Below are 19271 nucleotides of genomic sequence, written 5' to 3'. Positions count from 1 at the left end.
TTAGAGATCAACATGTCAGGAATTGTGGGTTACACTTGAGATGGCTGTAGGGAGATGACTGAGCTCCAGGTGTGGTCAAAACTGCTTATGCTTCTCAGTCACATACTTAAAAATCTGGAAGGACTTGAATAATAATAAGTTTATATAATCGATATAATACTACATTTCTTTTGAAATTAAAAAATATCAATGTACCTACAGCCACCCATATAGTGAACTGTGAATATTACAGCTAGTCCTTCAGTTTGGGCCATATATATGACACAATTTCATCAAAAAACAAGAACATAACAGCACAGAGCTCCAAGTAATCTGTGAAATGTCATACACACGTCAAATGTTGAGCAAATGGCGTATTATTATCATTACCATTATTATTATAATAAATGAAGCACAGATGACACTTCAATGCTGAAACAAATAAAGGTGAATTAAATTGTCTGTTCTAACATAAAACTTGGGGTATTGCAATCTTGGAAAATTGCCTAACAAAGGAACCTTTAAGTTACCTTTGTAATTAGTCTATTGCCCATATGGGTTTTATTAATGCCCCGTTAGTGCTGAGCTAGCACAAGAGCACCCAAACGTTTTATGGCCTTAGGTAAACACAGACACTTAAAATTTGCAACAGGAATTCCAGTAATATGTACTTCACTTTGGTTGTTGCAGTTTTATTGTGACTCCTACGAGCTACTGCTGGTCTTGATTTCTAATAGCTTCCAGAACATTCATGGTTAGGCTAGCACTTATGTTCACAGTCAGTGATGTATCTCAGCATTCCAGAAAATTTCTTTTTGGTGTTTTGAGATGTTAACAGTGGTGGGCAAAAGTACACAAATAATGTACTTGAGTTAGAGATACCCAAGGTAAAATATTACTGCAGTAAAAGTACAATTTCCTATCTTTAGACCTCCACTTGAGTAAAAGTACAAAAGTATTTGCCTTCAAATGTACTTAAGTATTGAAAGTAAAAGTACTAAAAGATTAATTATGACTAATGTCCTGTTATCATTTTTGTAACACCTTTTGCTTCATGAACTCATTTCAGTTGAAAGTCCTCCAGCGTCTCTCTTGGTAAACCAGTCTTTTAATAGAACGTCATTAATTAGTGACACTGACGTCTATTAAAATCATAAGCACAAAACACTGAAGGCAAACAGTTTCCATCAGGTAGAACCGAGTGGCTCTGAAATCACTTTTTTGCAAACAAGCAAAGTTTAAGATTTATTTGCAACTTAGTTACAAGTTAAACTTGCCTTAAACACAATTTCACAAATAGGTTTTTCTTTACTATATTGATCTGTAGGTCTCTGTTCATAAACATAAACTAGCAAAAACAAATTTACTATAAAATACATTGTACATATTCTGCACAAATTCAGAAAAAACATCCCAGTCACAACTGCATATGTGGACAAATTTCTAGTTAGTTCCATCATTTATGTTGGAATATGCTAGCTGACGTTGAACCATGTGTTTGCACTGGGTCGGTATGTCCAACAAGTCAAAACAAGCTCAAAACAAAGTGAGCGCTGTGCCCCGATTGGTGTTCTTGCTTCACACTTCTTTCGTTCTGTAATGACGGGGAGGGAGGAGGTGGACGCATGTGCTAAGGTAAGCGACTTTTATTGTGGGCAAATCCAGGGTCATGGTCAAGACAGTCCAGGTTCACAAAGCCAACACGAAGAGCAGGAGGGACAGACATGACAAAATGAACACAGGATCAAACATACAAACAGTACAACCAAAACAAATACCAACCCAGACAAAGGGAAAACACAGGGCTTAAATACAACAGGGCCAACAAGAGATCACAAGATACAGGTGGAAAACACAGGTGGGAACAATCAGGGGCAGAGTCACTAAACAAGGGGGCTGGACTACAAAACCAAAACACAACATGAACACATGGACAGGACTGGGAGGGGCCAATTGTGACACGTTCTGACGTGTTGCGTTTTTATACACATATAAACCAAAAGAAACAACATAATGTTGTTTTGCATAATGTAGTGGAGTAAAAAGTAAGAAATTATATTTGACTTTGAAATGTAGTGGAGTGAAAGTAAAAAGTCACCCAAAATGGAAAAGCTTCAGTAAAGTACAGATACACAAAAACTACTTAAGTACAGTAATGAATTATATTTACTTAGTTACTGTCCATCACTGGATGTTAACACTTTCACTTCCAACCAAAACCAAAGGAGACTTGGTTCTTAAGTTATTCAGCCTCATACACTTGTACTCTTAGTCAATCTGGGACTTTATGAGGACTTTCGTATCTACTTGAGTCACTGGATCATTATTTCACAATACTTTATTATAATATGGTGGTTACACACTAATCTTTCCTCTCTCCCTCATCTTTTTTTGCGGTCATGCAGACAGATGGAACTTACTGGCAGCTAACAGACAAACTTGTGCAACATCTCTCTCTCTCTCTCTCTCTCTCTCTCTCTCTCTCTCTCTCTCTCTCTCTCTCTCATTCCTAATGGAGAGGAAATGCAACATTCATGCTTCCTGGAGGCAGTCGTCCCAAAAGAGCTTGCAGTATGGCATTAATACTGATGGACAGCATCACTCAATCTCTCTCACACACACACAAATACATCACTACATCAGCTGCACAAATGAAAAATTCATTTTAAAAGATGTCATATCCAGTATTTTTTTAAGTCCACTTATGTGTGTTTTTATCCAACAAAACAGTTATGATTTATTTTTATAAGACCTTTTTTAACACTATTTCCTACAGTTAAATTGATTGTTTTTGTTACTTTGCCTTTAAGACACTCACACACACACACACACACACACAAAGGGGCAATTTAGCATGTCCAATTAGCTTGACTGCATGTCTTTTGACTGTGGGAGGAAACCCACCAGACACAGGGAGAACATGCAAACCCTGGTCACCTGGCTGGGGAATCAAACCCAGGCCCTTCCTTCTTGCTGTGCCCATTGCGACACCGTGCCGTGCTACATTTAAAACAGATGTATGTAAATGATCTCTGTCCTGATTGGCCAAAAGATGCACATGTGCCACTCCAATGGGACAGGCAGAGTCCACTTCTATATATAAGTGCTACATCCATGCATCTGACAACTGCTAAATATTAAACAGCGCTGCTAAATTGGGAGAGGAGCTGGTTAGCATGAAGTAGTGCACACTGCATAGGGAGTAAGCTGCCACTTAAGATTGAGATTATATTTTGCCCAGCTATGTATATTGTTTTTATAGCATGTATACCGGCTAAGGACACTACCATACACAAAGTAAGCTCAGGTAGATAATCCTGGCTTAAAGCTGTTTGTTTTCACTAGTAAACATGTAGGTTAGCATGCATACCGAGCAGAGAACAGTGGCAAACACACACGTTCAAATGCTCAATACTGGAGAAAAGGGCTGTTTTGTTACGGCTCTAGTAAAATTTTAAACTGCCATAAATTGTAAAATGCTTACATGCATTTTCCTCTGTCTATCGGCACAATCAGTGAGTTTCCACAGCAATCAGGGAAAAACATAAGTGGGTGAAATGTGATTAATGGCCATTCTGACATGAAACAAATTTAATATCATATGACCTTTTTTCATTTTTGTGTTTTTTCTGCTATAAGTGCTCAATACTGGGTTAAATCACTTCTGCTAAAACCTCAAAAATAACAATGATGGCCATTTCAAAGAATAAGAGCTTATGCAGTGTACCAAGTGTTCAAACCTGAAGTAAAAACAACCTTAACTCTGTTTCAATAGCGTTTTTAGCTGACAAGGAAGAGGAAAAAATGTTTGTTTTATTAAGAAGGAAGAATTAATAAACGTTGTCACATGGAGGGAAGTACCTCTGTGTCAGCATTTCACTGCTGCTCACTAACATTACGCTGAAGACAGTTTGCGCTTTAGAGTTGATGCAGAATTGCAAGTGGATAGAATCGGGGCTTCAGTGGAATAGTTTAGAATGTTCCCCTCAAAACCTGCCCATATTTAAGAGAGCAAGTCATTCACTGGAGCTGCTGGTTGTGGAAAACATCTACAGTGGTGTTGTGGACCATAACTAGATGCCATGCCCCACTGCTGGTGTGTGTGCTTACCTTTTTGCTGACTGGTTTATTGTTAGCTTGTTGTTTGGACAGCTCCAGCTAACATGGCTAATCTAGTTTTTACATACACTTATTTTACCTCATTCATTGTTTTATCCCTCTGTAGACATTAGCTGATGATACTGTACTCAGATAGACAGATTATTCTTTATAATTTATTATTTTTATTATTATAATCTGTATATTTTACTATATCAAAGAATTAAAGGGCCTATTTTGAAATACCAACATCACTTTTAAATGCTGTGGTATATCTTGTTAACATTATACCGCTTAACACTATAGTGGCTGTATGTCATGCTTGGGACACGAAGATGAATGCAGGTTTAAAGAGGGAGACTAGGGCAGGTTTTATTTACCAAATACTGAGGCAAGCTACATACAGAAAAAGGAAAGTCTAAAGCCTGAATCCAAACACAGGCAAGCCGAACTACAAAGACAGGCAGACAAACTAAACCAACTAGGCAGTGTAGAGTCCAGGTTATGAAGCAGATGAAGGAGGAGGAGACAAAGGATTAGAAGTAGAGATGGTAGAACCAAGCAAGACGTTCTTGTTTCAGTATTTCATTCTTTTTTGGCCTAACTCTGCAAAGATCTCACTATTTTAGTATTCTCAACAGCAGTTATACAGCAGGCTAAGCTTATTTAAATATATATATTTTCCATCTCTGTAAATCCACATACATTAAAGTTCTTAATGATGGTTTTACTCTGTACAGAAAATATAAGTATGTAATGTCCAGGAGCCTCTGTAACATCAGGTCATGTGTGAAACCTCAGCTCAAACGATTTTTTGAAAGATTCAGTATGAGAAGAAACCTCAACACTCAAAACCACAACAAGACGCCACTAAGAAACAAAGAAAAACGAGGATTCGTAAACAAACACAGAAAATCAAAACAGTTTGAAGTTGTTGCTCACGAGATGGGAGTGAGAGCGTTTTACATAAGTAAGTAAAACAGTTGGAGTTCTCAACTGTTAATTTGTTAAAGTGAAATATATTAAAAAATATGAAGAGGAACGTCATGGAAAGACGCTGTAAAACAGCTTTGGGAGAAAACAAGGGCTTCAGTAATAAACGTCACTTCATTCTGCAGTAATCACAAATTTATGACTCCTTCTCCCACATGCTTTTAAAAAGGAACATCGACATTCTGGGCATATATATACACACATTATGAATCAGCTTCGGAAAACATATTGTACACATTTGTCATCATATCTTCTAAGGCCTGATGGCATCTTGGATGTTACTTGAGTTCAACACTAAATCACTAGACTTACTGGATTATTGGAAATTTTTATTGGAAATCAACCTCTGTGCAAAACGGCCTTCAGAGACTCCAAAAGCACCAACTCTCTGTGAACTTACATGAAGACTCTCTGGGTGATCACAGGGTTGGTATGATGGTAAATCTGAGTGTTGTGTAGTACCTTATATATTAATGTTTGATCCTAAGAGTCATCACGTATATGCCTGAAGATCGCTCATAGGGAAGTGCTGATGTCAGAGATTCTAACCATGCATACGTCATGTTAACCCCACAAATGGACAAAGTTCCTGAATAGCAAATCTTAGTATGTAATAAGCCTGGGATTTTAAGGAGTTAATAATATTGTAATAAGCAGACACACATACTCCAGGCATTTTCTTGCTATAAGTAGTAAAAGTAGTTCCTACAAACCCTGGACTTCTGCACTTTTGTCAGTTTATTTTGTGCAGAAGTACATTTTATAATGCAGCTTGTGCTTTGGATCTTCCTGGGTGAGCAGATGAATCTGATGACTGCAAGTGCATTGAAAAAGTATTCAAAGAGAACTTCTGAGGATGTAAGTGGATTACCCACAGCTGTCATCATATCTTCAAGTAAAGACAGATGATGACATCCAAATAATCCTGCATAATCTGTTCCAACAATGAATTTTTAAATTGTTATTTCAAGCTTTTGAATGGTAGTGTATGTACTTTACACAGATATTATAGAAAGCATTTCACAACTCAAATTGGATGTACTCTTAAAAGTAGTATTGACTCTACTAGCAGAGGGTAGAATAAACTCTGTTTAGGGTTTTAGCTAAGAAGAGTTATCTAGATGGGAAGCTATGCAGACCATTGACAGGCAGCATTAATAGATTAGGAAGTTATGTTGCACAATAATGGTCAGAACTTCATTTGGAGATGAAACTCATGGTAAAATTATGGAGTCAAGGAAAGATAACATTGATAAGTGATGATGAATTCTAGGTTTCTGAGAAAGCTTACAAGCATAATTAGCAATAAGGTTGTTTTTGGGAATCAGTTCATTTTGTATGCTCTGAATGACACACTGCCAAGAAGACAAACACACCAAGAAGGACTGCTATTTTTTCAGGCCAAGATATAATGATGGTGAGAACGATGTGCAGAAATGGACTATTTCATTATATTTTCATGTTGGTTAGACAAACAATATAGGTAGGTTTTTGCCAAAATTGAAAGTGGGTTTTAGGAGTGGAAAAGCTGCAAATTGATTGTATTCCTGTAAAAGTCTGAGCTGAATGTGTAGCTCACACAGCTAACAGGAAAAGACTTTCAGAGGCCTTCTTGAAACACACACTGAGCCCATGGCTACTTAAAACAATGGACCGGTCAAATATTTACTTTACTCAGTTATTCCCTTAGTGGTGAATCGGTAAAGACAAGTTTGCTGTCTGAAGTTTGCTTATTTAGTTTTGCACTAGTCTTGTCACAGAAGTTCTAACGTTGGACTTTACAGTAATTAACTGTTATTTGCAGTCTTCAGCAACCAGTCTCTGAATATCGTCGTGCCGTGGGTGGAGCTTCCCAGCAGTCCTCATGTTTTTCTAGCTTTTGTCCATTTGCTTTTTCACAGGAGTTTTCTTAACGGTATTCTAACCACCAAGACACATTTGAGTATTTTATACTTAGGCAAGATTTTATACTTATGTTATACTTACCAAGGTGGTGTTATATGTTTCAGATAACTAGGCCATCCTGTAATTTAAAGATATTTGGTTACTGCTGTCTTTGTAGTCTGGTATAAGTGCAGTAACTGCTGTGTGATGTTCAGTTCACAGTGTGATTGATAAATAGATCTACACTGTTGTATCATCATCATTCTCTTAACTGTGCCTGAAAGTTCAAGCTTTTGCTATTAAATGCTTGTTAGACAAATTTGCCCCATTTGTATATATCTTTACATGTTGTACTACATGATGTGGTTCAACAAGGGGTCCTAAGACAGCTGTGAGTGCACGTTAGAGCATATATGGGCTGTACATTAGAAATACAGGAGTGCAGGAAAAAAAACTGTACAAATACAGTAAACTGCTGTGTTCAGAAATACAGTAAAGTACTGTTATTATATAATACTGTATCAGTACTGTAAATAAACTGTAAATTGTGGGAGAAATTGCTGCCAGTAAATGACTAATTTTACACTGAATTGTAGTGCATCCATTTGTAGACTGTGAGCCTAAACCATTACATGATTGCTTCAAACTGCATTGACACAATGTTTTATATAAAAAGCAAAACAAAAAAAATGGACAAATGTATGGAGAAACATCAGGTTTGAAAAGGGCCGTTACTTCTTTTGGCAAGGCTAATGTACATTTGTTTCTTTTTTACAGATAATAGCATAATTTTTTTTAACCCCTTAAAATGCAAGGCTTATTACATACTGAGGGTTACTATTCAATAACTACAGGGATGTCAATGCAAATTGAGCTATTTTTAGATTACCAACGTGTGTAATAAAACTTTGGACTCACTGGTGGGCCCTGGGCTTTTAAGGGGTTAACAGCAAGTGACACAAGTAACTGACAATGACAACGCAAAACGCTCCCGTTATAATCAATGATGCTGTCTACTCCAGCTCCAAGCACAATGTAGTACAATGGATGTCCCATTTTTGACTTACGTCCCGTTTCCAGATTTGATGTGTCACAGCGCTCTGCCATTCAACCTCATAATGGAAGAGGAGAAACTCACACATGAAGTGGAGAAAAGAAGGGATCACTACAACCCTTCCTGTATATATCATAAGGATATTTATATAAAATAAATTATTTGGAGAGTGCTGGAAGTTGGAGACTTTTATTTTGTGTCACAGATTGGTAAAGATACTTAGCTAGTTAGCTAAGTAGACTTTGCACATACAACCAAGGATACCACTTTACAACTTTAAGACTAAACTTATGTGTTTACATATGGTATAAAATTAATTTATTAATTCAGTCATAAACAATTATAATGAATGATTGGTTATAACACATAAATAAGGTGTTTATGACCTATTTAATAATCACAAATAAACTCATTTTAAACCATTCACTGAACCTTTCATGAGGACAGTCTTATGTGGCACTCAATACAATAGGCTAGCCAGGATGCTCACCCATTGTGGTTGAAGCTGTTTTCTGATTGGTCCATGGTTTATTTATGTTTTGACTTGCACTCAATTGACATTTCCAGTGCAGACATCCTGCAGGCTTTCTGATGTGATATGATACTATATTTAAACTCTTGCTTGCTGTTAGGATATGGCTATAGTGTCAGAAACCATAAAAACCATAAAAAAAGTCTATTTGAGAAAATTTAACAATTTAAGCTTGCATGATGGTAAGGAGTGGCTATACACTTCAACTACCCATTAACTACATTAGGCTTGTAGCTCTCATGCAAAAATAGAGAAGCGAAGTTGTCAAGATGCCAAACATGTATCGGGTGATCAACTACATTCAGGGTAAAGCAGTTGTGTAAATGGGATTTTTGGATGAACCACTTCTTTAAGACTACTGGAGATATAAGGGTTGACTGGATGTCTACAGAGATGTCACAGCTGAGCATCAGGAAGGAAAAGGAGTGTGATGCGGAGCTACAAGCCTCATAAGCATTGAAAATTCTCTGTGGACCAACAGCAGGGAATCTGCTGAAGAGATCACAGTGCTGTGGAGATATTGCTAAACTAAGCACATTCAGCACAGCTCTGAGAGCCAAGGAAGATGCAAGAGGCCATCACTGTACACCACAGACCTGAAACCTGACTTCTGATCAGACTCTCTCTCTCTCTCTCTCTCTCTCTCTCTCTCTCTCTCTCTCTCGACTGCTTACTATAGCAGTTTAGTGGACTCCATCTTGTCTCCTATGCCATGTTTGTGGTTCTCTGGGAAAGGCACTTTATGCTCAGTCGTATGGAAAATGGTCGGGTGCCCCTTTCAAATTACATGTTTTGTTGATTTTCTAAGCAAAAATGAGTTAACACATGTCTGCACATCTGCAAAATTTTAAATATTGGAGAAAAAATTAAACAAAACACAGCCTGTGCAAAAGTTATACATGTTTTATATTTTAGCTTAATTTTTTTTTCCAAACTCGGGTAAAAAGAAATAGTGTATTAGGAAAATGCCATATTTGACCTTGGTTGTGTTAACTTTAAAAAAAAAACAAAAAAACTTAATTTCATTGGGGTGTTCAAACTTTTGCATTCAATTCTATGTGTATGTTTAGTAGAAGAGCCTGACATTCACTGATCATGACCACTGTGCAACATAAATAAAGCATTGGTGTGTTTATGAAGCATTAAAGCCAGGTGTTTGGACAGCTGAAGTGGCAGCTTTCCCGAAAAGCATGGCAGGGGAATTGGATACTAAGGCAGTTTGTTTGTGTATGCGCGTCTTTGTTTTCGTACAGGCACTATGGACAGTAACTGTTTCCAAACAGTTTACGGTGCATTTAGAAAGAATCAGTTGCACCATAAAAGGCTCATTTCATGCACACTTCAGCAGATGTAAGCATGTGCGCATTAGTGCCTTACCCATGGCTGAGCTGGGTCCCTCGCAGGCTGGACATGGTGTCCTCCAGGTTCTGCCGGAGATCCAGGACATTCTGAACAGTTCGCTTCCTCTGAGACTCACGATCTGCCAATGAAACCAACAGATCAATGACATACACTCACACCTGCACCTCAGAGCTGCACAAAAGTCAGAAACCACCTGTCACCATTTACCAACACCAAGTTCATCGTTTTCACAAGACATAACACACACATATATATATATATAAGGAAGGAGAAAGGCAAAGGAAATGAAGTGAAAAAATAGGAAGGTCAAACAACTAAGGTCAAAAAATACAGAATAATAGGACCCCTAACTACCATGCAAGACCTGGAAGACCACCAAAATCAGATAAACAGCACTTAAAGCTTCCACCTTTGAGAGAAAAGAGAAAATCAAGCTGCCTCAGATCTGAAAACATACACAGGTGTTTCTGTCCATTCTTCCACTGTGAGAAGACGACTCAACGCTAAGGATCTGAAAGGATGTATAGCTGAAAAAATTGATGAAAAAAAGAAAAAAAAACAAAGAGGCTGCTGGTGCTCTGAGAGCAATGGACTGACCACCCCAGTGTCCAGACTACAATACTGAACGTGTTTGGGACTTCCTAGACTGTGAAAAACAGGAAATACAAACCAATGTCTAAGACTGAACTTTGCAGATATGGAAAATCTAATTATATCTTTGAAAATTTGAAAGCAAGTCTCCTTAAAAAAACATAGAGGACTGGTGTCAGGTCTGTAGCATCATGTCTGGATTAAGCTCCACGGCAGGTTCTTACCACACACACAAACATGTGTCAGCAAAAAATCAAACATACAATTTTCCCCTTACCCAGAATGTTGATGAACAATCAAGATACAGTCGGTGGCTGAAGTTTGCTTCTTTAGTTAACATGTAACATGTGATCATAGATCATCACCCTTGCCTCAAAATAAGTTTAGAAGTGACTTTTTATGTTTATGATTCTGATTTCTTTCACAATTGGCCATATTTGATCTTTAAAAGTTCATTAAAAAAGCAGTAAAGTATTAAAATAACAAATTAAAGTGCTACATCAAAGGGAAGAGGTGGCCAGCTATTGGGCTACTTAGCATAATGAGTCGTGCATAATTATGCTATGGCATTTTGATACAGGTGTAGCAGCAGCAGCAGCATACAGACACAGCACAAGTGCAAAATCCAAATCATAAACTGTCTTTGAACTGATTTACTGATTACATGTTTAAGGCAAAACCTAGCAATCACCCCTAGTTAAAGAAATAGTTCTTCAAAATTCAAAACTTACACATTTTTCCACCCACCTCAGATGCTGTCAATCAGCCATGACATGTTTGGTGTCCAAAGTTTGCTTCTTTTGTTTAGCTATAAGACTAATGTTGCTAAAGAACACTAGAAGTCAATAGACACCCAAAGCATTTCTGTAAACATATGCCCAAATACCTCTCTTGGCTAATTAACTACATTTGGGGTAAGTGAAAAAACTGCATTAATTAGATTTTTCCCCAAACTACTGAGCAATCTTTAAAATATTTACTTCTATAATTTATAAAAAAGACCATCTTCTCATAACTATTAAAACAGATGAAAGTACAAAGCAAATTCATCATTAGCTTGTAGTGGACCAAGTACATAACTAGACATATGAAGGAAAACTGGAGGTCCTCCACATGTATACCATTATTAAACATCATAGTAACAAATAAATGGGTCTAAAATTATTTTTATATTGTTATATTATATTATACATTTTGTTTCAGTTTAATTTAATATTAACAGTTAAACAACACAGTAATGCATCTTAGTAATGCTACTTACTGTTATTTAGTATATGTGCAGAGTATAATCTAAAACATGTTTGTGAGAATAACTGTACCCTGAAATGTGCAAACCAGCCCCAGAATCAATGTGCCAAAGAACCCCACCCACATCAAGACACATTTACTTTGTTAGCAAGCTAGCATGACTTATCTTTAACTTTCAAATCTTGCATCAAAATATAATCAAGTGCCATTTCTGTCAACTAAAACCCAAATATTTACAATATTGCTCTTTAAAATTCTATTTGAATTCATACATCAAATACTGCCACTACAGTTTTCAGCGTTTTTCTCCAACATCTTGCCATGGTTTGAGCCAACCGTGTGATGATTTACACATGCAGTTTGTATGATGCTAACAGATAACTAAGGGCTTGCATTGCTTGTTTGCTACAATAGCCTTGTAGCTTCAGCACAAAACAAAGACGACAGCTTGGGTCTTGCTTAACACGGTCTTGAAGAACTTTGTTTGAAATCATCCATCATTCAGTAGAAGTGACATGGAATTAATTTGACTACTACAGTTCCCTCTACAGTACTGTTCCCAAACGCCCCACTAACACCATGCTCCAAATGTTAAGGCATTTCCTAAATGTCATGCTTTGTATCCAGCACTGCTATAAAGCTAGAAGTCAGAGCACTGTAGTTGATGGTGTGTTCTAATGGCTGGCTGGCTGGTGGAGCGTTCACATGTAATGAGCTGGAAGGGCCAGTTAATTAGGCCTTCGCCATCCCAGAATCCCGCTTCCCTCAAATGATATGCAAAGATTTACAAGAAATGGACAGTAAAGAAATCATTTGGGCGAGCAATCTATAACAATGGTTAGAAAAAAGCAACTAAAAGCAATTCACCAAACGAATAAATGAAAATGTTGTAAATCCCTCAGTCATGTAGCCCCTCTCAAAGCTAACAGACTCTTCAGCGTGCTCCTCTGTAAGAGGGTGAGGACCATGAACCACAATGGAATTAGCACAGGCAGACAGGTCTAAATCACTCCATCCCCTCCATTTAGGAAACAAACAGAATGAGCCATAAAGTAAACGTCCACCTCAAACAAGACGTGCAGCCACATTTGCTGGCCGAGGTTGTAAACTGCTGCTCTGTTTACTGGCCTTAAGAGGGATCGAGTGGGGAGCCTGGCTCACATGGACGGTCAGCATGTCATCAGCATGGCCAATCAATCCCATGGTGCAGTTAGGCACGATGCCTGCTCTGACATTATTAACGACTGGACTGAGCCAGAGAGAGAGAGAGAGAGAGAGAGAGAGAGAGAGAGAGAGAGAGAGACAGACAGACAGACAGACAGACAGAGAGTTATGGGAAGAGCTGATATCCTCTGTCTATCAAAATCCATTCCCAGTGGAGCAGAGGAATTAACATGTGTCCTAATTAGAGATGTCTACATGGCTCATGAGGGGCCACTGTGGTATAAATAGTAAATTATGGACAAGATGACTCTGATTTATCAATTACACAACAATCAGTAGAAAAATGACAGGCATAAAATTGATATTATATCTTAATGTACATTTGAATCAGTCAGTGTGTTTGCATGCACACTAATGCCATTATATTTTCTGATTTCTGCAGTTACTGATTTTGAAGTCATCACATAAACAGTATGACCACCAATATGACACAGTTTGAGCTAACTGTGTGATGACTTGGCCACGCAGTGTACTTATTGCTAATTGGTACTTTGTTACTTAAGCTACATTTGCCTTGGTGCAAAACACAAGACATTTTGGAGAGGAAACCTGCCCCCACGTCTGCACCTGTTTAGTGATTTATCTGATTAAAGCTATTAGCAGAGGGTAAGAAAAAATGGATTTTGGCTCAATAGTTGGTATTCAGTAGACATACACTAGTAATCTGATTTTGTTTTTCCATATCTGTGCCAACACAACCAGAAAGAGATTTAGAAAGAAATCCATTTAATCCAATTTCTTCATTTAAATCTGAAGTCTCCCCATCATCAGTTTCCTTATGCGCATGTATGTTTGGAATGAATTATTCCATGTTGCATGCATGTTATCAGATTATTTGTACATGTGTGAGATAGCAGGGCTGGCTGACAGAGCTGCATATGAAAACTGAAAATCTTACCCATGTCGGGGCCGGTTGACATGTGTATTGAGGATGCTCAGCACTATAATTTTACAGAATAAGGCAGCAAATAGAAATAATCAGAGCTTTTCATTTAAACTAGACCACAAAACATTCAACAGCAAGCAAATAATATTTTTGAATGAATGTAATGTTAGGAATGTTTGATTTATTTTATGATTGGCTTTAATTCAACAGTGGTGGGCAAAAAACTTATTTCGTCTCAGATATTTATATATTTCATAGTTAAAATATTTAGTGGGTTCAAAGTTTATTTTCTTCCTGAGTCAGATTCACGTATCATCAAATGGCCCAAAGCTTGGAAGTTAAAAACAACATGCAGACATAATGTACATTTAAATGGTGATATAGTACCTATGTTATCTATGTTGCTAGATTGCTTTTGTATGAGTTCATGTATAGCATAAAATATGTTTGTGACACTGGCCCTAAACTTGAGCAGACCCACATGCCAACCAACCCCACCCACAGCACGGCACAGCTCTGTATTTACTCCATGTTAGTCAGATAGAGTTACTTATGCTCGGCATTCCAGTCATACATGAAAACATAACTGATTGAAATTTCTACTAACTAAAATAAACATTTGTACAGTTTTCTCTTTAGAATCCTTTAGTCAAGAGCGAAATCATTTTTATTTCACATTTTTGTGAGAGCTCCTCTTACATGTTAACACTGTGCTAACCAACCCAGTGTTCTTCTAAACATACTCACCATAACTATCACCTGGAAACCAAATACTGATCTATATGACGACAAGGCAACACAATAAAGCAGAAACAAATGAAAGAGAGTAGAGTATTACTGCCACATAAATGGGTCACTTTCCAAAGTTCTCTTACCCCCAAAAATAGCCAGCACCTACTGGTGGGCCCAAAATTTTATTACACATCTATAATCTATATCTATACTCTATCTATAGCCTTAGAATAGCTCAACCAGTTTGCAGTTACTGAATAATAAGACATAGTATGTAATAAGCCTGGGATTTTAGGGGTTAACTGAGGAAAAACACAGCCAGACTCTGTAATGGCCTTTTCTTGCACAACAATAAAGATGCTATATAGTCGTGGGAACTATGATGCAGAAATGAAAACTCAATATATGAACTGGTTTCCCTTCCTCCAATTTCATCAGCGAGGTCACACAGTCCATAGTGACACATTTACTTCCTGGGTGGTGAAGTAGGTCACTCACACAGGCAGTGGCAGACTCAAGAAAAGCGCATCACGGACCTACTATAGCTTTATTCTGACTTCACTAGGTCATTCTTTGTTGATGTGACCATTCAAAGCTCTAGCCCGATAGCTCCTGCTTAATTACGCTTCCCTGATAGCCCCTCCATATCTCATCCTCCAGCTGGGGTCATATTCAGGCAGCACTATGAAGGTCATGTTCACAATGGAAGATGTAAAGGCACAATTGTTATGTCGTTCAGGGTGTTTCTTTAGTTCTTCGCAAGAGATCCAACAACATAGACCAGCTATGCCTTTTACAGTAGTGATCTGGAAGTATGTTCATATGAGCATTGTATTTTACAAATGTTCTTGTAAGATTGTAAGTAAAATCAAATTGTGGAGCCCTAAATTTGATCTTGACAAGATATGTTGACTGTACTACTCAGTACTATGTAAAGTATGTAAAAAGTTAACTTAGTAAGTTATGGTAGCTTCAATAAGTGGTGGGGTTTGAATGTTGCACCATCATGCCGAAGCAAATTCCTTGTCTGTGAATCCTGTTCATTGACAATGGCAATAAAACTTCTTCTGATTCTGATTCTGAAGAAAAATGATCCAGGATAATACTGTGATTCATAGCATTCAATTGTGTCATTAAGAAGTCCACATTGCCATGTTGGTAGGAGAGCTGTAACTCTGTGCTCTGATAGAGCTCATCTCGTCACTGTTACTGCAGTTAGAACCCTGCAGCCAGCTGAAGACCAACAGTAAAACAGCAAAACTGACCAGGATGACCATGAAAAACAGGAAAAGTGACTGGCAAAACTCTTAAATAGTGACCTACTACACTTGGGAAACCAGCCATTTAGATTTGAGCTTTTGTTATTTGTTATTAATACAGCAACAAATTAAATAAAGTCAAACTAATCGACTCAAATATATCAGTTAATAAGCTTTTAAAATGAGATTAAACTAGAGTAAAACTGATTTAAAAAGTTTTACTGCCTTTGCTGGATTGGTTATTGCTTTATTTCCTTCTGGTGAGATCATATTTTCTGTTAGTGGAGTCACCAGTAACAATTAGACAATGTAGTGGATAACATGCTTGCCCCACTTATAATATAAGACTCTTAACATTACATTCCTCTGCCACTGTAAACTGCTCTGTTTAAAAGCATTTGTTAAAGCTGTAAAGATAAAGCCAGTTTTAGAAGTTGTTTCTCTACTTCACAAATAAAAGCATCTGCTAAATACAACCCCAATTCCAATGAAGTCGGGATGTTGCGTAAAACATAAATAAAAACAGAATACGATGATTTGCAAATCCTTTTCAACCTATATTCAATTGAATACACTACAAAGACAAGATATTTAATGTTCAAACAGATAAACTTTATTGTTTTTTTACAAATATTCACTCATTTTGAATTTGATGCCTGCAACACATTTCAAAGAAGTTGGGACAGGGGCATGTTTACCTCTGTGTTACTTCACCTTTCCTTTTAACAACACTCAATAAGCGTTTGGGAACTGAAGACACTAATTGTTGAAGCTTTGTAGGTGGAATTCTTTCCCATTCTTGCTTGATGTACAACTTCAGTTGCTCAACAGTCCGGCGTCTGCGTCATTGTATTTTGCGCTTCATAATGCTCCACACATTTTCAATGGGAGACGGGTCTGGACTGCAGGCAGGCCAGTCTAGTACCCGCACTCTTTTACTATGAAGCCACGCTGTTGTAACACGTTTAGAATGTGGCTTGGCATTGTCTTGCTGAAATAAGCAGGGATGCCCCTGAAAAAGACGTTGCTTGGATGGCAGCAGATGTTGCTCCAAAACCTGTATGTACCTTTCAGCATTAATGGTGCCTTCACAGATGTGCAAGTTACCCATGCCATGGGCACTAACACACCCCCCACACCATCAGAGATGCTGGCTTTGAACTTTGTGCTGATAACAATCCAGACAGTCCTTTTCCTTTTTTGGCCTGGAGGACACGACGTCCATGATTTCCAAAAACAATTTGAGATGTGGACTTGTCAGACCACAGGACACTTACACTTTGTGTCAGTCAGTCATGAGCTCAGGCCCAGAGAAGCCGGCGGCGTTTCTAGATGTTGTTGATATGTGGCTTTCACTTTGCATGGCAGAGTTTTAACTTGCACTTGTAGATGGAGCGATGAACTGTGTTTACTGACAGTGGTTTTCTGAAGTGTTCCTGAGCCCCTGTGATAATATCCGTTACAGAATGATGTTGGTTTTTAATGCAGTGCCGCCTGAGGGATCGAAGGTCACAGGCATTCAGCGTTGGTTTTCTGCCTTGCCGCTTACTTGCAGAGATTTCTAAAGATTCTCTGAATCTTTTGATATTAAGGACTGTAGATGATGAAATACCTAAATTCCTTTTGGACTGTTGGACTATTTGCTCACGCAGTTGTTCACAAAGTGGTGAACCTCTCCCCATCCTTGCTTGTGAACTGAGCCTTTCAGGGATTCTCCCTTTATACCCAATCATGACACTCACCTGTTTCCAATTAACCTGTTCACCTGTGGAATATTCCAAACAGGTGTTTTTTGAGCATTCCTCAACTTTCCCAGTTTTTTGTTGCCCCTGTCCCATCTTCTTTGGAACGTGTTGCAGGCATCAAATTCAAAATGAGTGAATATTTGCAAAAAACAATAAAGTTTATCCGTTTGAACATTAAATATCTTGTCTTTGTAGTGTGATCAATTGAATATAGGTTGAAAAGGATTTGCAAATGATCGTATTCTGTTCTGTTTTATTAATGTTTTAAACAATGTCCCAACTTCATTGGAATTGGGTTTGTATGTTGATGTAAGGACAACGTTTATTTGAATGTTGTTTTGTCTGCTTCACAGTTCTGATTAGCTTCAATAAAAAAATGAGATCTTAATTTGCAGTCAAAGGAAGTCGATTGAAAAATATTGCAATGTGTCATCTCGCCAAAATTTGAATATCACAAAAGAATTTTATCTTAGGGCCTGTAGTGAGTCCCACCACTAGATGATGGTATAAAATAAAGGTAAGATAAAGTTATTTTGCATCATAGCTTTTCTCAATATCAGATAAACATTTTAAGCTTATAAATTAGCAATTAGCAATAACAAAGGCTTTTAAAATCACTATGTTTATTGATTATGTCTGATAAGATCTGGCAAATGTTCATGACAGACCACAACAAACATTCACAATGTGATGTTAGACAGAACAAATAGATAATAGACTATTAAAAACAATACAGATTAACGATGGAAAAACCCCTGATGTCTGTCAGACAAGGTAGAAGTTTTACTTGTAAAAATATTATGTGGATCACTGTTTTAAGGTTTGCTCTGGGCTAAAGAATAAAAGAAAATAAAACCCTCTTCAAGTGCTTCTTGTGACTGAATCTTGGCTTGAGCTGCCACCCCAGTCAACAAAAAAATTGACTGAAGTCTGGTGTGTGTTGTGCACTACACTCCGAATTAGTCAGGGTCACATTCAAGGATCAGGAGCCAAATGCAGCCACAGGCTCTGATTAAGTTTCTGTCTCTCATGGCTCCTTCTCAATTCAGCCCATTGTCCTTGCGCAGATATTTAAGGCAGGGTTTCCCCATAGACTCCGATCCCAGTCCAGCTGCATTATGCAGTAAAATAGCAGCTGTATTCACAGAGAAAACTAATGTTTCATTCTCTATGCCATGGAGGAAGTACGCTGTTTCTGCTGGCATAGTGGGGCAACATCACACAAGGTCAGCTGAAGAAGTCCATAAGGGGGTCTATTATATTGCAGTATGAGGCCCAGAACTATGAAATGCATATATGCTGTGAAGAGTGCCATACATTAGAGAGGAGTTGATGCTTCCGATGACTAGTATCAATGGACTACTTTCTGAGAGTTTGAAATGATTTCCTGAATTGCAAATGAGGTGTCTTCTGAATATTTCCTATTTGGTGAATCCAGGACTAAGAGAACTGCTCAATTATTAATATACTGTACTGTATAAAAATGCATTGTCTAAGTTCAAAGTCATGTAGAAGTTACAGAAACTCAAAATAGAGCATGTAACAACCCTAGATCACAGGCCTAATTACTGGGGCAAGCGGGGTGAGGGGTGGTTACAACCCTTTTAATAATTAGAATTCGGCCATATAACTCTCCAATAACAAATGTTAATAATACTTACTATTCCCTCAATATAAAACCCAT

The 19271-nt window shown here is 37.7% G+C and overlaps 1 protein-coding gene across 9 annotated transcripts in view; it reads right to left on the bottom strand.

Moving 5' to 3' along the window:
- nav1b (neuron navigator 1b) overlaps window positions 1-19271 on the bottom strand; it is a 116061-nt gene that overhangs the window by 71947 nt on the left and 24843 nt on the right. For all 9 annotated transcript variants that reach the window (XM_037535081.1, XM_037535082.1, XM_017721184.2 and 6 more), the window contains one exon: window positions 9918-10020. In XM_037535081.1, coding sequence (XP_037390978.1) covers window positions 9918-10020 — 103 coding nt within the window. The remainder of the gene's footprint in view (window positions 1-9917; window positions 10021-19271) is intronic.

Source organism: Pygocentrus nattereri, chromosome 26 (genome assembly GCF_015220715.1).
Source record: "Pygocentrus nattereri isolate fPygNat1 chromosome 26, fPygNat1.pri, whole genome shotgun sequence".
NCBI classification, from domain to species: Eukaryota; Metazoa; Chordata; class Actinopteri; order Characiformes; family Serrasalmidae; genus Pygocentrus; species Pygocentrus nattereri.
This window is presented reverse-complemented; position numbering and strand designations above follow the sequence as displayed.